The 22,500-nt window shown below is 33.5% G+C and overlaps 1 protein-coding gene across 3 annotated transcripts in view; it reads right to left on the bottom strand.

Moving 5' to 3' along the window:
• Positions 1–22,500, bottom strand: part of Mtmr6 (Myotubularin related protein 6) — an 897,059-nt gene that overhangs the window by 223,631 nt on the left and 650,928 nt on the right. For all 3 annotated transcript variants that reach the window (XM_067115371.1, XM_067115372.1, XM_067115373.1), the window contains exon 3: positions 7,399–7,512. In XM_067115371.1, coding sequence (XP_066971472.1) covers positions 7,399–7,512 — 114 coding nt within the window. The remainder of the gene's footprint in view (positions 1–7,398; positions 7,513–22,500) is intronic.

The following is a 22,500-nucleotide window of genomic DNA, read 5'->3' as shown; positions in this document are numbered from 1 at the left end:
GAAAACAAGCATTCTAGCCTTGATAGAAGAACTGAGCCTTGCAAGGAAAGTACAGGACTGTTCCAGTGATTTGTAGAATCAAGTCACTGCATCGACAAAAACAAAAATCATTATTATATCACAACAAATTATACTGGATCACTTAAATGTATTTCGCAGTTACTCTGAAGTGAAACCGATGCCTCCTTTAGCGCTTAGATTCTAATTAAAGTCTTTTTACTATTGATTCTAAAGAATTTTAATGTATTTCTCTTTCACTTAAGTCTAAACGAAATGTTATAGATCCCATGGGATTACAGTCCGACAACAACCTAAAGTTTACGTTCCCACGCCTTAGAATTCCTCGTACAAATCAGAAGTTCTAAACAGTGCGGCCTCACACAACTAAGTTTTCACTTTTTAGTTTTCTGAAAAGAAAACTATTGTGTCGGCTTTGTCTGTCCGCCCACACTTTATTCTGTCCTCAGTTTTTTCTGTTCGCGCTTTTTCTGTCCAATCTCAGATATTACAAACTACTAAGGCTAGAGGGCTGCAAACTGGTATGTTGATCATCCACCCTCTAATCATCAAACATACCAACTTGCAGCCCTCTGGCCTCAGTAGTTTTTTTTTTTTTTTTGAGGTTAAAATTAGCCATGATCGTGCTTCTGGAAACGCAACAACACAGGCCACCACGGCCGGCTGAGAGTTTCACGGGCCGCGGCTCATACAGCACTATACCGAGACCACCGAAAGATAGATCTATTTTTCGGTGGTCTTGATTATACGCTGTAGCGGCTGTATAGAAAACACGATTGCGCGGAAGAAACTTCGGCGCATTTTTTACTTGTTTCATAATAACCTCTAAATAATTCTTGCTATGTTCCCATTACTGGAAGGGAATACCATTTACATAAAGATAATTGAAGAACGTCCACAGATGTAGACAGAATAATGTTCACTTATTTCACCAGATACTGCGAATCTTCGGTATGTATTCTGCCATATACACAGAAAAGAAATGTGTAATCGTGCAAACAGTATTAAGCTAACCTATCACCCATGTGCAGAGTAATCAAAATATTAAAATGTTCAAAGATGCAAAAATTACGTGCATATGGAAGACGGAATGAGACTTTGAATTTATTCTAACACCTACATAATCGAACCATTTAAGCAATAACCAGTAAAATAACAGTTGCCTTGACAAGAACTTGTTCGAACAGGTTGCGGGGACCAGCTCATGGTGTAAAACACTTGCTCAGGCGATAAGGGCACTCTTCTGACGAGAACACTTTAAATATCTATTTCTGCCTAGCATTTCATAAGCCAAATACACTACTACTACTACTACTACTACTACTACTACTACTACTAACCAAAGAGCGAAACTCATTATCATTATCCGTCAGGGAAAGCAGCTAACTTGTACTGGGAAAGTGACACGTTTCGAAAAATATTTTATAAAAAATATACTACGATTATTAAAAAGATTAGCTATGGTATACAATTAATCACCGATATTTACTAGAACTAGCTACTAGCTAATTAGTAACTAACTCACACTGGAATAATTATATATAACCTAATAATAAAATGACCATTTCCGGACAGTGAACCTACACACAGGACTTACAAAACAAATATTAGACAAGGCCTAAAAGGTTTAAACTGCCAAAGAGGAGCATCCTTGTATTCTCCGGATTTCAGAACAAAAGATTACATTATATCTTTTTTCTTTTATAAATAGTTGCTTAAAACTCGCACAAACAACACCACCAATCACTTCAATGACTAACAGCACTCGTATGGGCAACAAAAGTAGAAGCAGCAGCAGCAATATTAGCAGTAGACGCCACAGAAAAATATAAATTTGAAATTCAAATTCGATAGACGGCACAAAGAATCCCGTTATGACAGACTCCCACCGCTCATATAACCGTCACAATAAAATGGGAGACATACGCGGCCATATTTTACATATATCTTTTACAACATCCCCACAAAACCGTCCCGTACATCAAACACTTTTTTAGTCTCTTGGGGAAATAGGAAGTAATGAGGAGGAGGAGGAGGAGGAGGAGGAGGAGGAGGAGGAGGAGGAGGAGGAGGAGGAGGAAGGAGGAGGGAGGGAGGGAGGAGAGGAAGGGGAGGAGGAGGAGGGGGAGGAGGGAGGGAGGAGGGAGGGAGGAGGAGGAGGAGGGAGGAGGGAGGAGGAGGAGGGGAGGGGAGGGAGGAAGGAGAGGAAGGAAGGAAGGAAGGAAGGAAGGAAGGAAGGAAGGAAGGAAGGAAGGAGGGAGGAAAGAAGGGAGGGAGGAGGAGGAGGAAGGAAGGAAGGAAGGAAGGAAGGAAGGAAGGAGGGAGGGAGAGAGGAAGGAAGGAAGGAGGAGGAGGAGGAGGAGGAAGGAGGAGGAGGAGGAGGAGGAGGAGGAGGAGGGAGGAGGAGGAGGGGAGGAGGGGGAGGAGGAGGAGGAGGAGGAGGAGGAGGAGGAGGAGGAGGAGGAGGAGGAGGAAGGAGGGAGGGAGGGAGGAAGGAAGGAAGGAAGGAAGGGAAGGAAGGAAGGGAGGAGGAGGAGGAGGAGGAGGAGGAGGAGGAACATCTTATTAGGAGAGTTTGGTCTTTTCAGTTTAAGTTTGTATGACCAAGGAATGAGTTTCGTGGACATCTGTTGAAACAAGGATCTTTCCCATGTGGGTCATCCGACTCGAGTGCTTTCCTTCGATCCTCAAACAAATCCCCTTTAAAAGAGAGAGAGAGAGAGAGAGAGAGAGAGAGAGAGAGAGAGAGAAATTGTATCTTTCCTTCTCTTTCAGAGAGATAATACTTGTCCCATTTAGTCAAATCATCGGCGTTTTTGTTGAAACTGCTTATAACGCCATCAACACAACAAAAATAACAATAAATGAAATAACAGAAAAATAACAGTAACCAAAATAACTGAAAAATAACAATAACTGAAATAACTGAAACCAAACAACATTCTTCTAAGTAATTCTCCTGATGACCTTGTGTGACGGCCAAGCAATATATTCATATCATTTGACCACTAACACGATTTTTTTTTTTTTTTACTAAACTTATGAAGACTTTCAATACCAACAGATCTCATAAAAACCCGATAAATAAAATCCCATAGAGATCATATTATTGCCAGACTTATTCATAAGAGGACTCCAGCACTTCACCTTTAAGAACCCCCCTTTTCAAAAATACGGTAGGTGGCGAACACACACCTTCCCGCACTTCAATACCTCAAGATCGCGCGGTGCCGCAATAGAGATAAATCACAACTAGAGCGACAATGACATTTTCCGTGATAAATGTGTCCTACAGAACCAGGAGAGAGAGAGAGAGAGAGAGAGAGAGAGAGAGAGAGAGAGAGAGAGAGAGAGAGAAATGGGTGGTTATATCGATTACAACACTTTCACTCTGCTGTTAACGTAACGTAACGTTTTTAAAGAGCGTTTTATCGCCACGTCATTCAGACAGTTCAATTTCCCTTGGGGAGGCGAGAGGCGCGGGATTATTCTGATGATATGTAGACGCCGAAGCGTAGTGTGAGATATGGTATCTACCATGCATCATACTGGCAATGCATCATACTGTGTAGCAAACTATGTGAGGGTGTTTCTACGATAAATTCAATTCGCTGGAAATATGTAACTAGCGTAATATGACAAAAAATGTGATTTCGTCCACCACGTAAAAAAAGATATATTGAAACACTGGAAATATGTATGACAGGGTATGTGCCATCGTCCATTACATGAAATGAAGGCATCACTAATACGTGAATGGCCTAGTAGGGCAAGGAATGTGACATCGTCCTTTGAAAATCTTGTAACACAGGTAAAAAACGTAACCGGCGCAAGATGACAGGCTATCGCTTATGATATAAAATGGAAAACATCACAGTATGAATGCATCCTATCAGAAAGAGGAGTTTTATTTTGCCCGCAACGTACAGTGGGAAACCCTGGGAAAACACAAACACAGGTTGGCATCGGACGTGTCATCGTCTTTTAAACAAACAAGGAAAAGCTGAATTCTATACAATACCGATTATGGTAAGCAATGGAATATCGTCAAGTGGTTGGGCTAAATATGGATGTCTTTTCGTCCTTTACGTGACAAGGAAAACTTTGAGCTTACAAATACGGCTCCATAAGACGCAAAGTTATCAAAACATTGAAAGGAGGGAAAGCTAAATGTGGGAAAGCATATACTATCATTTGTTACAACAGCAGAAACAGAAAACTACATATTTCGTTAAGGTCATTCATCTTTGAGTTACTTAATAATCGTTTATTCCTCGTTTTTGTTTATATTGACAATGTGCATGCACGCGCTTGCGCATGATGCGCAAGTGCACACATACACAATATATTTTTATATATATTTTCTGTACATATATACATATGCACACACATATATACTGTATACTGTGTATATATTATATATATGTATATATTTATATACATATGTAAATAAATACACACATACACATACACACACACACACACACACACACACACACATATATATATATATATATATATATATATATATATATATATATATATATATATATATAAATTTCCCGTTTTACATTCACTTTTTCGTCAAAAGGAGCCCACAGCTTCCAAATATTGCTAAGGCAGGCTGTTTAGGGGGAAAATATTTCCAATATCGCCCTAACATCTTTAAAATTCAATTCGGCGAGCAACAGTGTTCGGCCACCTTTAAGCCGATGCTACAATAAAAAAAATTATTTTTTTCTTATTCTGAACAGGTCCCAGTTTCCCTCAAGATGGCTGCTCAAAACAAAATATCACCTAATTCAATGCAATATGCAAATCTTTCCATTAGCAAAAACTTGGCAAAATTATATGCTAAAATGGTAAATACCGTAAGCTATACTAACCATCTCCAGAATACATCCTATAAAATTGATGTGGAAGAGGCAAGATATTATAAACTTCTTGATGCTTTGAATACATAGCAGAGGCGATTAAAAACACGAGAAAAAGATCTCTTGATAACTAATTGCGTTCCCGGCTCAAGTGATGCACACAAGTTGAAAAATGAACTTAAAACGTATTTAGTAATTAGGCCCCACTTTCTTCTAACTCACTGTTTCCTCCCTTGTGGATTTTTATGAAATATTCTGGCAGAGGTGGACCTCATGACTCGCAACAAGTGATTATATTTCAGAAGAGATAAGAATGGAAGTTTTTTTGGGAAACTGGTCACTTGGGGAGCGGACTGTCTTGTGGGGGGGGGGTTCAAATCTCCAAATAACCTTGTTTTTGCTTTTTTTTCTTGTTCATCTTATAAAGATTAATGAATCCGTCGCAGTTCTTGTTTCTCTGTCAATTTCATATGAAAACGTAGCTATAACCCAAAGTTTATCTTGAATTATACAGTTAAATCTAACACACCCTTCATAAGAGACCTTTTTAATATATGTATACATATGCATATACATATATATATACATTTGTGTGTATATATATATATATATATATATATATATATATATATATATATATATATATATATATATATATATATATATATATACTGACTTCCGTGGACGTGTTATGTACATAATTTATTACTGAGAGAAGTACTGAGGCTGGAGCTTTGGTCATAATAGCTTTTGAACACACACACAGATATATATATATATATATATATATATATATATATATATATATATATATACATATATATATATATATACACACATTATATATATATATATATATATATATATATATATATATATATATATATATATATATATATATATATATATATATATATATATATATATCATATTTCAAAAGCAAAAGCTATTTTGACCAAAGCTCCAGCCTCAATGCCGCTCTCAATAATAAATTAAGTACATAACACGTCCACAGAAGTCAGTAGCCGCCCTTGAATAAGCAACGTGATTTTGTAAATAGATACGCAAAGGTAATCGACAACTTGTTATTTATTAAGGAAAGTAAATAAAGATTTCCCTTTGCAAAATTAAATGTGTATACGGAACAGCCTCTGGTTTAATAAAACGGACAAACGGAATTGTAAAAAGTTTGCGAAACAGGCTTCCATTTAATAAAAGTGGAAAACAGAAAAGATAAAAAGTTCACGAAACAGCCTCCGATTTAATATAAATGGAAAAAGCGAAAGGGAAAAAAGTTTACGAAACAGCTTTCATTTTACCAAAAGAGTGGAAAGGAAAAGATGAAAGCTTCCGACATTTTGTAAGAAATATTACGCAACAAATGCAGGTCTTTTTCATAAGAAAATGAATGTACCCAACTTATAAGAAAAGATAGAAACTAGACCCGGTAACATTTCTTACCTAATATTCCAACTTCATTTTTTTTATTAATGCATCAGCATAAACTACGTACCCCAGCAACAAATCACTGCCATTTTTTATGACATACTACGTAACAAACGTAGATTTTTTTCATAAGAAAATGAGTGCACCCAACGAATAAAAAATAGTTATAAATATGGGCACGCTAACACTTCATAGCTCATATTTCTTTTTTTTTTTACTGACGCATGCGCAAACTATGTGCCCCAACAACCCAATCATCGCCGTTTTGTAAGACACTTATGTAAAAAATGGAGATACTTTTTTCCTAAGAAAATTATTGTACCCAGCGTATAAAAGTAGTTACCACTCAATATCTTATCTTCCTCCCGTTTTAGTTTTCTGAAAAGAAAACTATTGTGCCGGCTTTGTCTGTCCGTCCACACTTTTTCTGTCCGCCCTCAGATCTTAAAAACTACAGAGGCTAGGGGGCTGCAAATTGGTAGTTGATCATCCACCCTCCAATCATCAAACATACCAAATTGCAGCCCTCTACCCTCAGTATTTTTCATTTTACTTAAGGTTAAAGTTAGCCATAATCGTGCTTCTGGCAATGATATACGACAGGTCACCACCGGGCCGCGGTTAAAGTTTCATGGACGGCAGCTCATACAGCATTATACCGAGACCACCGAAAGATAGATCGATTTCCGGTGGCCTTCATTATTCGCTGTAGCGGCTGTACAGAAAACTCGATTGTGCCGAAGAAACTTGGGCGCATTTTTTACTCGTTTCTTTTATTAACGCATGCGCAAACTACGTGCCCCAGATACCCAATCGTCACAATTTTCTATAACACATAATACGTATCAAATGCATACTTTTTCATAATACGCAACAAATGCAGAGCTCTTCAAAAGAAAATGACTGTACCCACCGTATAAAAAAAAGAGTTACGAATTGGGCACGTTAATACTTAATAACTCATATTCATTATTTCCTTCTTTTTTCACGCATGCGCAAACTACGTGCCCCCTGGATCCCAATCACCGCCACATAAACTGAAAAAGCCAGCAACACTCACCCATGTCTCCTTTTTGGCGTCGGGATCGACGAATATGAGATGTGTGGCAGTGAGGTAGAGTGTTCCGGTTGACCTTCGACTGCTAAACCGATCGAGTAATCGAACGTTCTCCACCTGGAATGAAAACAGATTATTATTTTACGTTATTTGAATTGTAATATTTTTTCTTATATTTCTGTTTGTCAAAACAACAACAACAACAACAACAACAACAACAACTACAATAATAATAATAATAATAATAATAATAATAATAATAATAATAATAAAAAATAATAATAATTTTAGAAAAAAATGCAGAATTTTAACATTTTTTCTTACATTTCTATTCGTTAAGACGTCGACGACAACAACAACAACAACAATAATAATAAACAACAACAATAATAATAATAATAATAATAATAATAATATATTATGAGAACAAATTGCAGAATTTTTATATTTTTTTATTACATTTTTATTCGTTAAAACAACAACAACAACAACAACAACAACAACAACAACAACAACAACAACAACAACAACAATAATAAATAATAATAATAATAATAATATTGAGAAAAATTTGCATTAATCACCCTTAACAAATCCAAGTTTCATGAGTTCAGTACCTAAACTAACCAAAGAAAATATATAACAATAATATAATTCAAGGATAATTTACTCTATCCATTATGCCTTGTACTGGAGTAACTATTTAGTATTTTGGGGATGCTGTGCAAACAGAAACTCATAGGTTCAAGGGAAGATGCAATGCATTACTGCCCTAAAGCAGTTCACCTTGTAATTTAATAATATATTCACATTTTTACCTACTTACTTACTAATCTATCGATTTATTTTATTTTTATAGTAACTGATCTCTTTTTGTCTGTATTTCCTACTATCTTCTGTACTTTCTTTCAAATGAACACCACTTTCTTTGAAAGCTTAAATTTCACGTCAGTGGCCATGTAGGCTTGTTCCATATGAATAAGTTTATCTTCGGAATAATAATAATAATAATAATAATAATAATAATAATAATAATAATAATAATAATAATAATAATAATAATAATAATAATAATAATAATAATAATAATAATAATAATAATAATAATAATAAAGCAGTCTTCCACAATCGTCAAATTCACTTCTGCAAAGAGGAATTGAACATTTATTTCAAAATTTCTTTTCGAGATTTTACATGAAGAAATTTATCAAGCAACTTACAAATAATGTCCTCAGCTCAGATTCCATCTACCTAGCATACAAGCAATTTGAAGGAAGCTTCTTTCAACCTTCTATCTTCTTTGGAATGGAAAGGTGAATGGGACAGGTAATTAAGGTGGATGAGTCAGGTAATTTAATGCTCTAATTATCCCAAGGACTTGCGGGAGATGAATGTGGGGAACGGGGCAAAAAGACCTTTCTAGCGGAAAGCAATGACCTTACCATTGAAATCTGAATGTTGTGGCTTATTTATATTGCAACTGCTTATATAAGAACAATTTTATTACAACAGAGCCTAGAACACCTTTAAACCAATCCTAATTGATCGATCATACGTCATTATGAAATGCATAATTTTCTTAACCTTTAAATTACTACAAAATGATGAATTGTATAATTTAACAAAACGCGTAAAACTTCCAGAATCTCTCTGGAATTCAACCAGGGGGGATATCTCGCTGGTGGAGTGGCTGTTCTAATTATCTGTTGATGATAGGAAATAAATATTCGAAGGTCGACATTCAATTTGAAAACCAATTATTGAAAACTCTAAGGATAATGCTACGAACGTTTAACTACCTCAATTATTATTACAATTTCTTTTTTCCCGGTACCCAATTCATCCAGTGCAGTCAGAATTTTGAAATGAGAGAGAGAGAGAGAGAGAGAGAGAGAGAGAGAGAGAGAGAGAGAGAGAGAGAGAGAGAGAGAGAGAGAGATCCTCTTGAAATAATAAATTTCCAATTCACAGATGTTTCGAAGAAAGGAAAATATCCTAATGAGCCACCAATATTAATGATTTCTATAATTAGCAACTATTCTAACATTATGTCTTGATATATGAATAATTAGTAAAATTACGCGTCTTAAAATCTAGATTCAATATTGTAATAGTAAGAAATACAAAACGTCATCCATGACTAATAAAAATAGCTAAATCGTTCTTCCTTCTTAAAAATGGATTTCAGCACCTCTACAAAGTGGAAAAAATGCGGAAATAAAAGGATTTAAAGTTATTTTAGGATAATAAAACTATCACTGCACGAAAATAAAAGTAAGTATTGGTGTTTAATTATACTGAACTCTCATAATCAAAATTAAAATCTAATCCGTATATTGTAAAACACGGTAATATTTTATATATACACAGTTCCCAAAGTCGTTCTAAAATTCATGAGTGTATATATATATATATATATATATATATATATATATATATATATATATATATATATATATATATATATATATATAATTCAATTGACAGTTTTTATTTTTATGTCAGCAGTAAATTAAATTTTGTAGTTGGATCTGAACACTAGTGTAAGTATATATATATTCTACTGTTCTACTTCAACTCTACAAAATTTAATCTACTACTAACAACAAAATAAAAAAATCGTCAACTGAATTTCTATGTATAAGTAATAATGAATCACTAAAATCTAAGCACCTACTACTTGGTAAATTTTCAGAAAAACAAACCAGTCGAATTTCCACAAAAGCATCACCTTTGAACCAATAAAATCTGATCACCCATTATTCCTAAAACTCCCCATAAAAAAGGGAAAAATTCGTGACGTAAATTCCACAACTGCACTAAACTCGATTACGAACTGGAACTGCCTCAATTTGTCACGCCAAATTGACAGCATATGTAATGAGAAGCCTCATTAGCCGTGGAAACCAAAGCCAGGACAGAGTATATTGCACAAAGCCAAGATTCAGTATTGTCGGAGTCTGGGAGGTCATTTCATCAGCAGAGGATCGCGTCGTCATAAGCTGATATGGGATATGGCTATTCTAATGAGGGCGGGTAATGAGAAGTTGCGATAAGTATTGCGGTTTCTTTTCAGCGTTTAGTTAAAGCTTTAATAACAATAGCAAAATCAACGAAAAACAACAATAATAATAATAATAATAATAATAATAATAATAATAATAATAATATCATGAGTCGTTGAGAAGAAGAACAGAGCAGGTTCTCCAAAGTTCTCGTTTGTATATATATTTCTAATATATATTTACATTTACGCCATTGTGATTTTTTTCACCAATAATAATAATAATAATAATAATAATAATAATAATAATAGTAATAATAATAATAATAATAATAATAATAATAATAATAATTTTATTTTTTCACAGAAACTTATCATCCTCCATGATGGTTTATGATAAGTGTATTGAATCTTATGAGCAAAAATTTCAATACGAAAATATTCCGATCTCTCTCTCTCTCTCTCTCTCTCTCTCTCTATCTGTCTCTATATATATATAAATATATATATATATATATATATGTCTATATATATATATATATATATATATATATATATATATATATATATGAATGTCTTTTACTGTTATACATCATTAAATATATATACACACACGAACACACACACACACATATATATATATATGCTAACACAAAATAGCACAAATATACAACGGTACTTGCTCAAAATTCTCCAATCAAAAATCAATCAAAGGATATTGAGTCCCGAATTAATTACCTTGCTATCAAAAATTCTAACAAAGTTAAGACATGGAAAAAATCAGTCAAATGAAAATTCTCAATCTCTGATCAAAATCTGAAATTTCATAATGAATGAATCAACTTTATATTTTAGACTGCAAAACATCACAATAAGTCCATCGGAATATTCCTCCTCTTTTTTGCGTCCAAAGTCGATTGCATCAGGGGATTTGATCTACACAATAAATGTCAGACCAAAAATGCTACGTGGATCATAATTCCTGAGGGTAAAATGAACCAATTTCCCAAAAATATTTTACCATCCGGCTCAAAATACCATTCTGGAGACTTAATGTATCGAGCTGCAAAAATTAAAGTAGTAAATTTACAATAATTGCTTTCATTGCCAAAACAAGAGCTGACACGTGTTCGATATTAAAGCCGAGTTTCGTTTGTTTGTACTGATGACAGCACGTGCGTATGTACATACACACACTCATATATATATACTGTATATGTATATGTGTATATATATATATATATATATATATATATATATATATATATATATATATATATATATATATATATGTGTGTGTGTGTGTGTGTGTGTGTGTGTGTTCAGCAATATACCTCATACATGGTGTTACAATACAAGATTCACACTACAGATCTACTCCCATCTATATCAGGAAAGGCTGACTCACGGCGTGTCAATTTAACTACAACTGAATATTCATAAATGCGCAACTGTACTGTATAAATGATTTTGTATGTGTACCTAAGGGCATACAAGAAAGGATACGCGTATGAATACTTACGTCATTCAGAACTTTGTTCTTAAATAAGCATCACTTAATTCTCAATTTATTTCAGTAAAATAAACTTGAAAACATAAGGACACCTCTAATTTCAGACAAGCATGCCACAATGACCGCAATGATTCATGAGGCAAGACCAACATCTTAGATTACTCTCTCTCTCTCTCTCTCAACTCTTTTGTTTTAGCATACCTGCATACTTCCTTGTCTGTATACCACCTCTTATTCATTCTTCTCCTCTACCCGTCTGCCTATGTTTAATTGGTAAGAGATCTTAAGTGAGATGACCTAGCTCCTGCAACTTTCCTGTCACCAGCTGATTGGTCAGTTTGAGAGCCAGACTTCCCCCCTCCCCCAAAAAAAAAAACTGAAAAGTACATTCTAAGCCACGTGAAAAATAATACTGCCCTTGATGGTTTAAGGAAAGGAGATGCATATATCCTTGTGGAAAGGAAAATCAAACAAATTATATCAACCATCCGTTTCATATTAATATCCTTTCTGAAGTTGTTTACAAGATATCAAATGTCAACTTGACCTATATGAAAGACCTCAGTGTCATATGAGACATGCTTAGAAGAATGTTATTCATTACAAGCTCCGGGGTATAGTTAAACCCTTAACATTTCTAGCCTAAACATTACAAGAAGGACGAACGAGCCCTGGAAGCTTCTAGAAGGAAATGTGTATATTCCTTAACAATAATTTTTTAAAATAGATCATTCTTTTCACACTCGTGAAGCATTGACACCCTGCCCATGACATTTACTCGATGAGTATCGTAGATATTAACACGACTTTCGTTTGAAACTTTTGAACTTGATCCATCCCTCTTCTTGTGATACCTTAGGCCTATGGGTTTTATCTCCAGTGCCTAAGGCCTATGTAATGCAACAAAAACGTACTAAAATGGCTATAAAGACTTTTTATGATGAGGCTGGGGACACCGTTAACCCTAAAGTATAATTGACGTACTCCACAGTATACTATAAAACTGCGAAACAAATGGAAAGCAAATCGAAAACATTTCTTCACTTCACAGAGAGATGAAAGTAAGTAGGCATTATTAATAATTAAAAAAGAGTCTAAGGTATATAATTCCCATAGTGGTATATATGGAATGGGGCACTTTCTTAAAGTGCTAGAGACAAACTATAAAGACACGGCAAATCACTGATGTTACGTCAGTATATTACTCTTTTGTTACTACACTTCAAGCCGGTCCGCGTAGCTGACGTCAAGAGGAAGTTTAATAAAAATAAATAGACGTGAAATGATATTTGATTAATGAATTTGTATTTTTTGTTACGAATAGTTCTATCATGTACATGCATCTGCACGAGTATTATAGGCCAAAGAATTGTTGTTTACACACAAAAAAAGACAAAAACACACCCCACAGTGTGTATATATATATATATATATATATATATATATATATATATATATATATACATACATACATACATATATACAGTATATATAAATATACATACATGAATATATGTATATGTATATGTACATACATATACATATATACCTTGCTCAATAGACTTATACTAAGGCCATAACCAAATCATACCCAAAATTAAAATTCCAAAACTATTTCACCACAAAACTGTAGCGGAGCGGAATCAAATCCCTTGGAAAATGTCGCGATGGCAAAGTGACCCGCAAAAGAAACTTCACCCCAAAAGGACTTAAAAAAAGAAAAAAAAAACACGCTTAGCCGGAATTGGAAAGAAGGCCGTAGGCTGAAAAAAAAAAACATGCCTCGAGGAATATGATCACAAACTTTTTCAAGTTTTAGTCCACTCCGGAAGTTACAAAAATCCGACAAAACTTTCGTCGCCGAATAAAAGTAAATATGAAGTACCAAGTTATACAAGATCTCCGAAGCGACACAATTATTTCCCAAAAGTTTTCCGGGGCAAACTTTTAGTACTGGAAGGACAAAGAGTTCTCCCTTTGCTCAGAGGGATATTTCTGTTTAATCTACCACAGCTGTGAATTTTATCACACGATGTTTTAAATATATTTACATATGATGAATACGTAATAATTATAACTTACGTTCTTCAAGTCCAGTGAAATTATCATGATAACTACGTAATACTTACAGATGTGTAATTATATTATTTGTACCATTATAGTAGATAGCATAATGGAAAGAATCGTGATGGTTAAAGGCGAAGTTTCATTGGTAATTTCACTTTAACAACAACATCAATATGATAAAGAAAATATTCCATATACAAGCCATTTTCATTCAAGAAAATATTCCATATACAAGCCATTTTCATTCAAGAAAATATTCCATATACAAGCCATTTTCATTCAAGAAAATATTCCATATACAAGCCATTTTCATTCAAGAAAATATTCCATATACAAGCCATTTTCATTCAAGAAAATATTCCATATAAAAGCCATTTGATTTCATGAATAAAATATGGTGGTTTACCTTAACACAAGGACAATGGAATTAATAAAAGTGAACATCATAAATATACTTCAAAATTAACATTTATAAAAAAAATCGTTTAATTAGCCAAAACAGTACGCAGGTGGAATGTAAAGGAGACCAAAAAATGTCAGAAAACAGGAAACTTTCACCAAACAAAAAATTAAATAAAAGATACCTAGTCGAATAAATGAGATTCTGACATCGCAAAAATGTCAGAAATACAATTCACAAAAACAGGCAAAATTAATAAGTAAAAAAAAATTTAAATAAATGAAAGCTACCTTGTCTCCTAAATGAGAGGCTGACATCACAAAAAATGTCAAAAGTACAATTTACAAGACGAAATTAGGCACAATTAATAAAAAATGAAAATAAATCAAAGCTACCTAGTCGACTGACTGAGAGGCTTACATCACAAAAAAATGTAAGAAACAAAATTCACAAAATGAAAAGAGGAAAATAAATAAAAAAATAAAAAAGTTAAAATAAATAAAAGCTACCTAGCCTACAGTGTGAGACGCTTACACCATTCACTGCCAAAGAGAATGCACACAATCTAAAAAAAAAAAAACATCTGTTCATTCAGACATGAAGCACAAGTGAACTTCCAGTCTTTTTTTTTACATTCTCCATAACCCAAAGAAACAAACAAAGTGTCCACCCATCCCCTCCCCTTCCTTTTGCCACTAAGACAAAAAAAAAGACCCCCTCCCATTATTCTTCTTCTTCCCGTATTCTTCCTCGAGAGAGCAAACAATGGATGGTCTTCAAGGGCCCATAAGAACACTAAGAACACTCTACCTGGTGCCAGGGATGGGGAGAGGGATTATACCGGCCATTACGTCGAGTGAAAAAAAGGGGGAGAAGTTGCAGTATCTGGTGATGTTGTATTACTGATATATAATATTAATAATAGTGAGCATCCCCACCACGTTCGTCAACAATGTGATGCTTGGTTTGAATATGATATCATATTTGGAAAGGTAAATAATTTGGGGATATAATATCGCGTCTTCGCTAACGCTGGAAATATGGAATCTGATTAACATCATAGGGAATAAAAGAAATTCCTGAAACGTACATGACTCTCAATACATATCAGCAATATACATTTCAAGTGGGACTATTGCATGGGAGTAAATTTGAAAAATATATAAGCTTTAACACTCTCAAATCTCTTTGAAAATAATATACATTAAAAATAGAAAACACTGAAAATATTTTTCGACTTCCAGGAATTCTTGCAATATTTCCTCCATGAATTCCTGATAACAAACTCCGCCCCAACTATAATTATTCTTAATTTTCCTTTTTTAGTTTTCTGTAAAAGAAAACTATTGAGATGGCTTTGTCTGTCCGTCCGCACTTTTTCTGTCCGCCCTCAGATCTTTAAAACTACTGAGGCTAGAGGGCTGAAAATTGGTACGTTGATCATCCACTCTCCAATCATCAAACACCTAACTGCAGCCCTCTGGCCTCAGTATTTTTTTAATTCAAGGTTAAAGTTAGCCATGATCGTGCGTCTGGCAACGCTATAGGACAGATAACCACCGGGCCGTGGCTGAAAGTTTCATGGGCCGCGGTTCTTACAGCATTATACGCTGTACAGAAAACTCGAATGTGCCGAAGAAACGTCGGAGCATTTTTTACTTTTTCTTTCCCAGTTGTATAAGCGTGTCCCATTTCGTATCCTCCTTTGCTTCACGTTGAAAAATATACTTTTTTAATTCATTATAATTTGTATTAAGTATGATGCCTCTCGAAAAAATATCTGTCAAATATTTAATGGTGTACCAATATCGGAAAAAGGTGTGTATATTAAACTGCTCATTTAACTGAAAAATCCTTGGTAACGCATCATTACATTTCAACGCATTTGTTCCGCAAAAGCACATTGCTTGGAAAAGAGAGTGAGAGAAAAACAAAACTAAGTAACACGTTAATCTCCCCTATATTTAGATATGTTGAACATCAATATACATGAACAGAATTTGACATGAAATGCAAATGGCAAGCAGAATACCTATTCATGCTATAAAACTAATAGACAAAACTATCAGACTAAGAGTGCTTCCTCACTACAGTCAATCATTCCATATAGACACGTCGGAAACTCATCGCACAAATATCACAAACAAGTTATACACAAGTCAACGACTTACTGATAGTCCTAACCATTGCTTCATATGACTACCCACTCGCGGTCCCTAGCTTATTCTTAGCCTGTTGGTGATATGAATGCGATAAGTTTTCGACATGTGATTATGACAAGTTTTACTGTAATACACAGTCATAAGTAGGATACCTAATATAAATGCCACACGAGTATATTCTAAGAAGGCAGTGTACAACAATAATAATAATAATAATAATAATAATAATAATAATAATATCCTTTATTTCAGCTCAGGGCCATATACATGGAATATACAAATACAATACACACAATCTAGATATGTAAGATAACATGATAAAAATAATAATCGGCAATATCCACACACAGTTGCTGAAGAAGTAGAAAAAATGGAATTCATAATAATGGTAATGACAGCAATTATATGGAGAATAATAGTAAAAAAAATATTAAAAATTATAACAATTAAAAATACAGATTGCAGACGATTAATTTCCAGCTAATACGATATAACACCACCTATGAAGAAAAAACCCTTGAATTCTGTTCGTAATTCAATTCCATGCAATATTCTTTACTAATTCTAAAGTAAAACTGCATGAACAACTTTCCCTCCACAAATAATAAAACCTTTTTCATCAACAGTAGTATAACAATTTTTTGTTGGTATCTGAAATCTGTTGCAGTGGCGGCAAAACTCATTACTTCAGAAAAAATTGTAATTACCAATACATATGCATTTTCTACGCCAATATGATGACGTGGCTATGTTAATTAACCACACTGCGAAACAGTGATCGAGATACATTTAATTAAAAGCCACACGTTTTTTAATATCCTTAACACTCTTCTTTCATGAACGTAAAAGTCAAGACAGGACGATACAAAATTAATATATTTACTTTAAAGTTTAAAGAGGGACAAACCTCTTAAAATCACTTGCATATACATATTACGATAAATTATATATACACCTCCCAGGTTTAAAAAAAAAGCCAGGGGGATGGTACAAAATTGAAATAGCCACCTGTTTAAATATAATATATATACACATATAATTTATATGTATGTATATACAGTATGCATATATATATAACATATATCATATATACGCATGCATCCACACACACATATTATATATATATATATATATATATATATATATATATATATATATATATATATATATATATATATATATACGATTCAACACCACGTACACCGATTACCTTAAACAAGTTTCACCACCAAATATACATACCACTTAAAACAAGTAACTGACAACTAGTAAAAAACGCGCCGAATAGTTTTCTGTGCAGCTTATAATCAAGGCCACCAAAAATAGATTTATCTTTCGATGGTCTCGGTATAATGCTGCGGTGGCCTGTGTTGTTGCGTTGCCAGAAGCACGATCATGGCTAACTTTAACCTTATATATATATATATATATATATATATATATATATATATATATATATATATATATATATATGTACATGTATATGTATATATATGCATAATTATATATGTATATATATGTAGTATATATATATTACTTTATGAAACAAAGGAGAGAGAGCAACAAAAATCTGAAAACGATTTCACAAAAAATAAAGTAAACTCCCTCAAAAAAACTACAGAAAAAAATATAACTGGAAGCTAACAAGTACAAACAAAAATACAGTTTGCCTGGATAACTTTTAGTTTAAAAATGTGAGGGAAAACTGTAAGCCAACTCAAAAGAACTTAACATGATGAGTACTGCTTCTTTCCCGTCTTGACCTGAAAATAAAAGGAATGAACTACAAACACAACAGAAAAGAAAGTATGAGTAAAAAAAAAAAATAGGTGAAGTTCTTTTCTCTAAATTTGTTATTATTACATCATCGTAGGTATCGTTGCCTGTTTGTCACCATGTAACTTATCAAAATTAACGAAAGACACTTTCTACAAGACAAAAGAACCGGCCTTATAAAATTAAGTACAATAATGCTACGCTGTCAACGAACAAAAATAAAATAAAAACCCTTTATATAATAGATTTTGTTTTCGAAAACAAATTATGCTCGCTTAGGGGCACAAGAGTACGATCAGGCTGTAGTGAGGTCGCTGTGCAGTGTTGCGTAAATGATGTAGGTTACTGTACAATGCCGAGTAAATTATTTAGGTCACTGTACTGTTTTGCTTAAATAATTCCCCACAACAGTATCAAATTTCGAAAAGTGAGGAAGGCAAACAGTCACTCTCAAACAAAAGCAAATCAACAAATTTTCTACAAAATAAAGTAGGGAAGTTAAAAAGATGGGAGCCATTTTCTTTCCCTTCATCAACAGGAGATTCTGGGGATGGAATACAAAGTCACAAGATCAAAAGATCTTCTCAAGAACGAGAAATAGAGTAAAAAATGAAGAATTTAGTCCTGAGGCCAAGCGCTGGGACATATGAGGTCATTCAGCGCTGAAATGGAAATTTACAGTAACAAGGTTTTACAAGTGTAACAGGAGGAAAACCTCGCAGTTGCATATTGAATCAATTGTTAGGAGAGGATGGGATGTAAGATGGAAGAAAGAAAATATAAACAGAGGTACAGTAAAAGGAATGAAAGGGGTTGCGCTTAGGGGCCAAAGGGAAGCTGCAAAGAACCTTAAGTACTGCCTACAGTGCACCGCATGAGGTGCACTGACGGAACTACCCCTCCTACGGGATGGAAAGAGAAATAGTCAGCTCATTTTTGATGAGGAAGACCAGTTGGTGGAAACATTGCGTCATTCAACCCTGTCACGTCTTCTCGCTTTGCTTAATAATGCAGGGAGGCAAAGTCTGACAACTTCTCTTCCTCGGTTAATGAAACTTTCCTAACATCTGTCACCGGACGAGGCGTTGTTGCCCTCAGTCACATGACTTATTAGTTCCTAACGGCACTCAATAATTTTCCAGGAAAGACAAAAGTGGGGATGTACACTTGGCTACAGTAAAAGAAAGAATTATCTACACTTTCCTACTTAACATTAAAAGAAAGAAAAGTGTACACCACTATTTCAAAGTAAAAGAAAGTATTGTGTACACTTCACTACTTTACAGTAAAAGAACGAATTATGTACATTCAATACTTTACAGTAAAAGAAAGACAAATGTACTTATCACTACCTTGCATTAAAAGAAACAAAAATGTAAACTTGACCTCTTTACAGTAAAAAAAGAAGAAGAAAATTGTTTTAATTTAAAATTTACTTTAACTTAATTTAAAGGGGATGAAAATAAATGCCCAATAAAAGATGGACGGTATTAATAAGCTCTCAAACCGCTCCTGTTTCCATCTGAACACTTTTAATAAAAAACAGGAAGGGTTATGTTTGATAATCTTCATCACAATTGCAGCCACTTAGTCTCAGCCAAGACGAGATGAAGTAAGGAGAGATTAACAATGGTCACAATTCCCTATTCTAACTAGATATAACAGGTTGTGTTATTACCCAAATTACGAAAAAGTGTAATTACAACATAAATCATTGGTCCCTCAGCAAAAACTTTAAAGCCAACCCTATCTACTGCGTAATTAAACATTCATTATCTTTTTAGTTATCTGAACAGAAAACTACTGTTCCGGCTTTGTTTTGTCCTTCCGCAGTTTTTTCTGTCCGCCCTCAGATCTTAAAGACTACTGAGGCCAGATGGTTGCAAATTGGTATGTTCATCCTCCACCCTCCAATCATCAAACATACCAAATTGCAGCCCTCTAGTGTCAATAGTTTTTATTTTATTTAAGGTTAAAGTTAGCCATAATCGTGCTTCTGGCAACGCAACAACACGGGCCACCAGGGCGGGCTGAGAGTTTTATGGGCCGCGGCTCATACAGCATTATACCGAGACCACCGAAAGATAGATCTGTTTTCGGTGGCCTGGATTATACGCCGTACAAAAAACTCGATTGCGCCGAAGAAACTTCGGCGCATTTTCTACTTGTTTATACATAATAACCAATAACCCAGACAATTCACTTCTATATCAATGAAAGCACTAATCAAAGAACTTGCTTTCTCAAAATAAGAGACACAAACATATTGGGTACATTAAATCAAGCGCATCACCGCTAATTAAAAGCATGCAATTTTCTCGCAGTAATTAAACGGCTTTCCTTCGTACAATAATTCTCCCATAACTGTGCAATTTATCACCGTAAATACGACCATTAAAAATAAACTGGAAGGTATACTTCATTTTTATAGGATAATTGTCAAAAAGGAAAGAGGAAATTCTATCTGAAAGGACGACAGTAAATTCAATAAATGCGTTATTATGAAGGAATTCAACAACGAACATACTGAAAAGAGATGCCAGGAGTCACGTAGTATTTGTTTACAAAAACCTCCATAATTAAAGAGGACTCGCATTATCCATTATAAAAGTATATGAAATTACTACGTTCCCGTCTGCTTTTCTCAAAGGAAAAAGATTACTCAAATCGTGTAACATTTCTCTTAAAGAGGAAACAGAATATTGTTTTCTGCAAAAAGATAATCCTGAGATTTTGCTGCAGACTGGAAACGATAAAAGGAAGATACATCATGGTACATTTAGCGAAGATTAAGAGTCATGTGGCATTTACTCGTGAAACCAACAAACTTGTTTTAGTAAATAATATATATATATATATATATATATATATATATATATATATATATATATATATATATGTGTGTGTGCGTGCTGTTTATCGTTGAGTATTTAACTCAAAAAATAACTTGAATGTTTGTAACGTTTGTTTCTTTATAATTTTTTGGGGAAGAATAACTTAACATTTTAAAAATTCAAGAGCCTTGTAATACTCCTTCCAACTTATAACAATTTTACATCTGAATATCTATTATATTTTGACCCTTTGTTTTGTTGTACTCCTGTGTTGTATTTTGTAAACGCACAGATAATATTATATTTAATGTACGCAATTCACTACACACATTATTTAATATTATACTTAATTATTATTACCTTAGTATGACTAATGTGCAAGGAATCATTCTTATCTAAAAAATATTTTATTTATAATTTTCTGGCTTGCGCTGTTCGTGATTAATTTATATCCATTTGAGGATATTTGTTGTATTCCATTCCAGTAATTTCTATTCATATCATCCTTTTACGAAGTACGAATGAATACTCTATTTTATTTATAAGGTAATTATTTGTTAGATAAAAATCTTTCTCAAAATCATATATATATATATATATATATATATATATATATATATATATATATATATATATATATACATATACATGCACATATATATAATATATATACACACATATATAATAATTATATATATATATATATAATTATATATATATATATATATATATATATATATATATATATATATATATATATATATATATATACAGAATATATGGCCTATGAAAACGATTTTTCTTCAACAGTTAATTACCATATAAATGAAATAGTTTTTATTCGTACTTCGTAAAAGAATGAAATGCAGAGAAATTCCTGGAATGGAATACAACAAATATCCTCAAATGGGTATATATTAATCACGAACCGCACATGCCAGAAAATTCTAAAAATATTTTTTTAATTAAGAGTAATTCCTTGCACATTAGTCTTACTCAGGTAATAATAATTAAGTAATATTAAATCATTTGCGTGGTGACTTGCGTACATTTAAATATAAAAAATATTAGCTGTACGTTTACAAAATACAGCACAAGAATACAACAAAATAAAGGGTCAAAATATAATAGATATTCAGTTGTAAAACTGTTATAAGCTGGAGGGAATATTGCAAGGCTCTTGAATTTTTAAAACGGTATGTTATTCTTTCAACACAAAAATCATGAAGAAACAAACGCTACAAACATTTAAGTTATTTTTTGGAATTAACTACTCAACGACAAACAATAGTTTTACAATTTGTGAAAAATACGAGAATGTCTGTTCGCCCCGACAACAGGAAAGGAAG

Source organism: Macrobrachium rosenbergii, chromosome 13, assembly GCF_040412425.1.
Source record: "Macrobrachium rosenbergii isolate ZJJX-2024 chromosome 13, ASM4041242v1, whole genome shotgun sequence".
Lineage (NCBI taxonomy): Eukaryota > Metazoa > Arthropoda > Malacostraca > Decapoda > Palaemonidae > Macrobrachium > Macrobrachium rosenbergii.
Note: the sequence above shows the minus strand (reverse complement) of the source record. Positions and strands in the feature narration are given on the sequence as shown.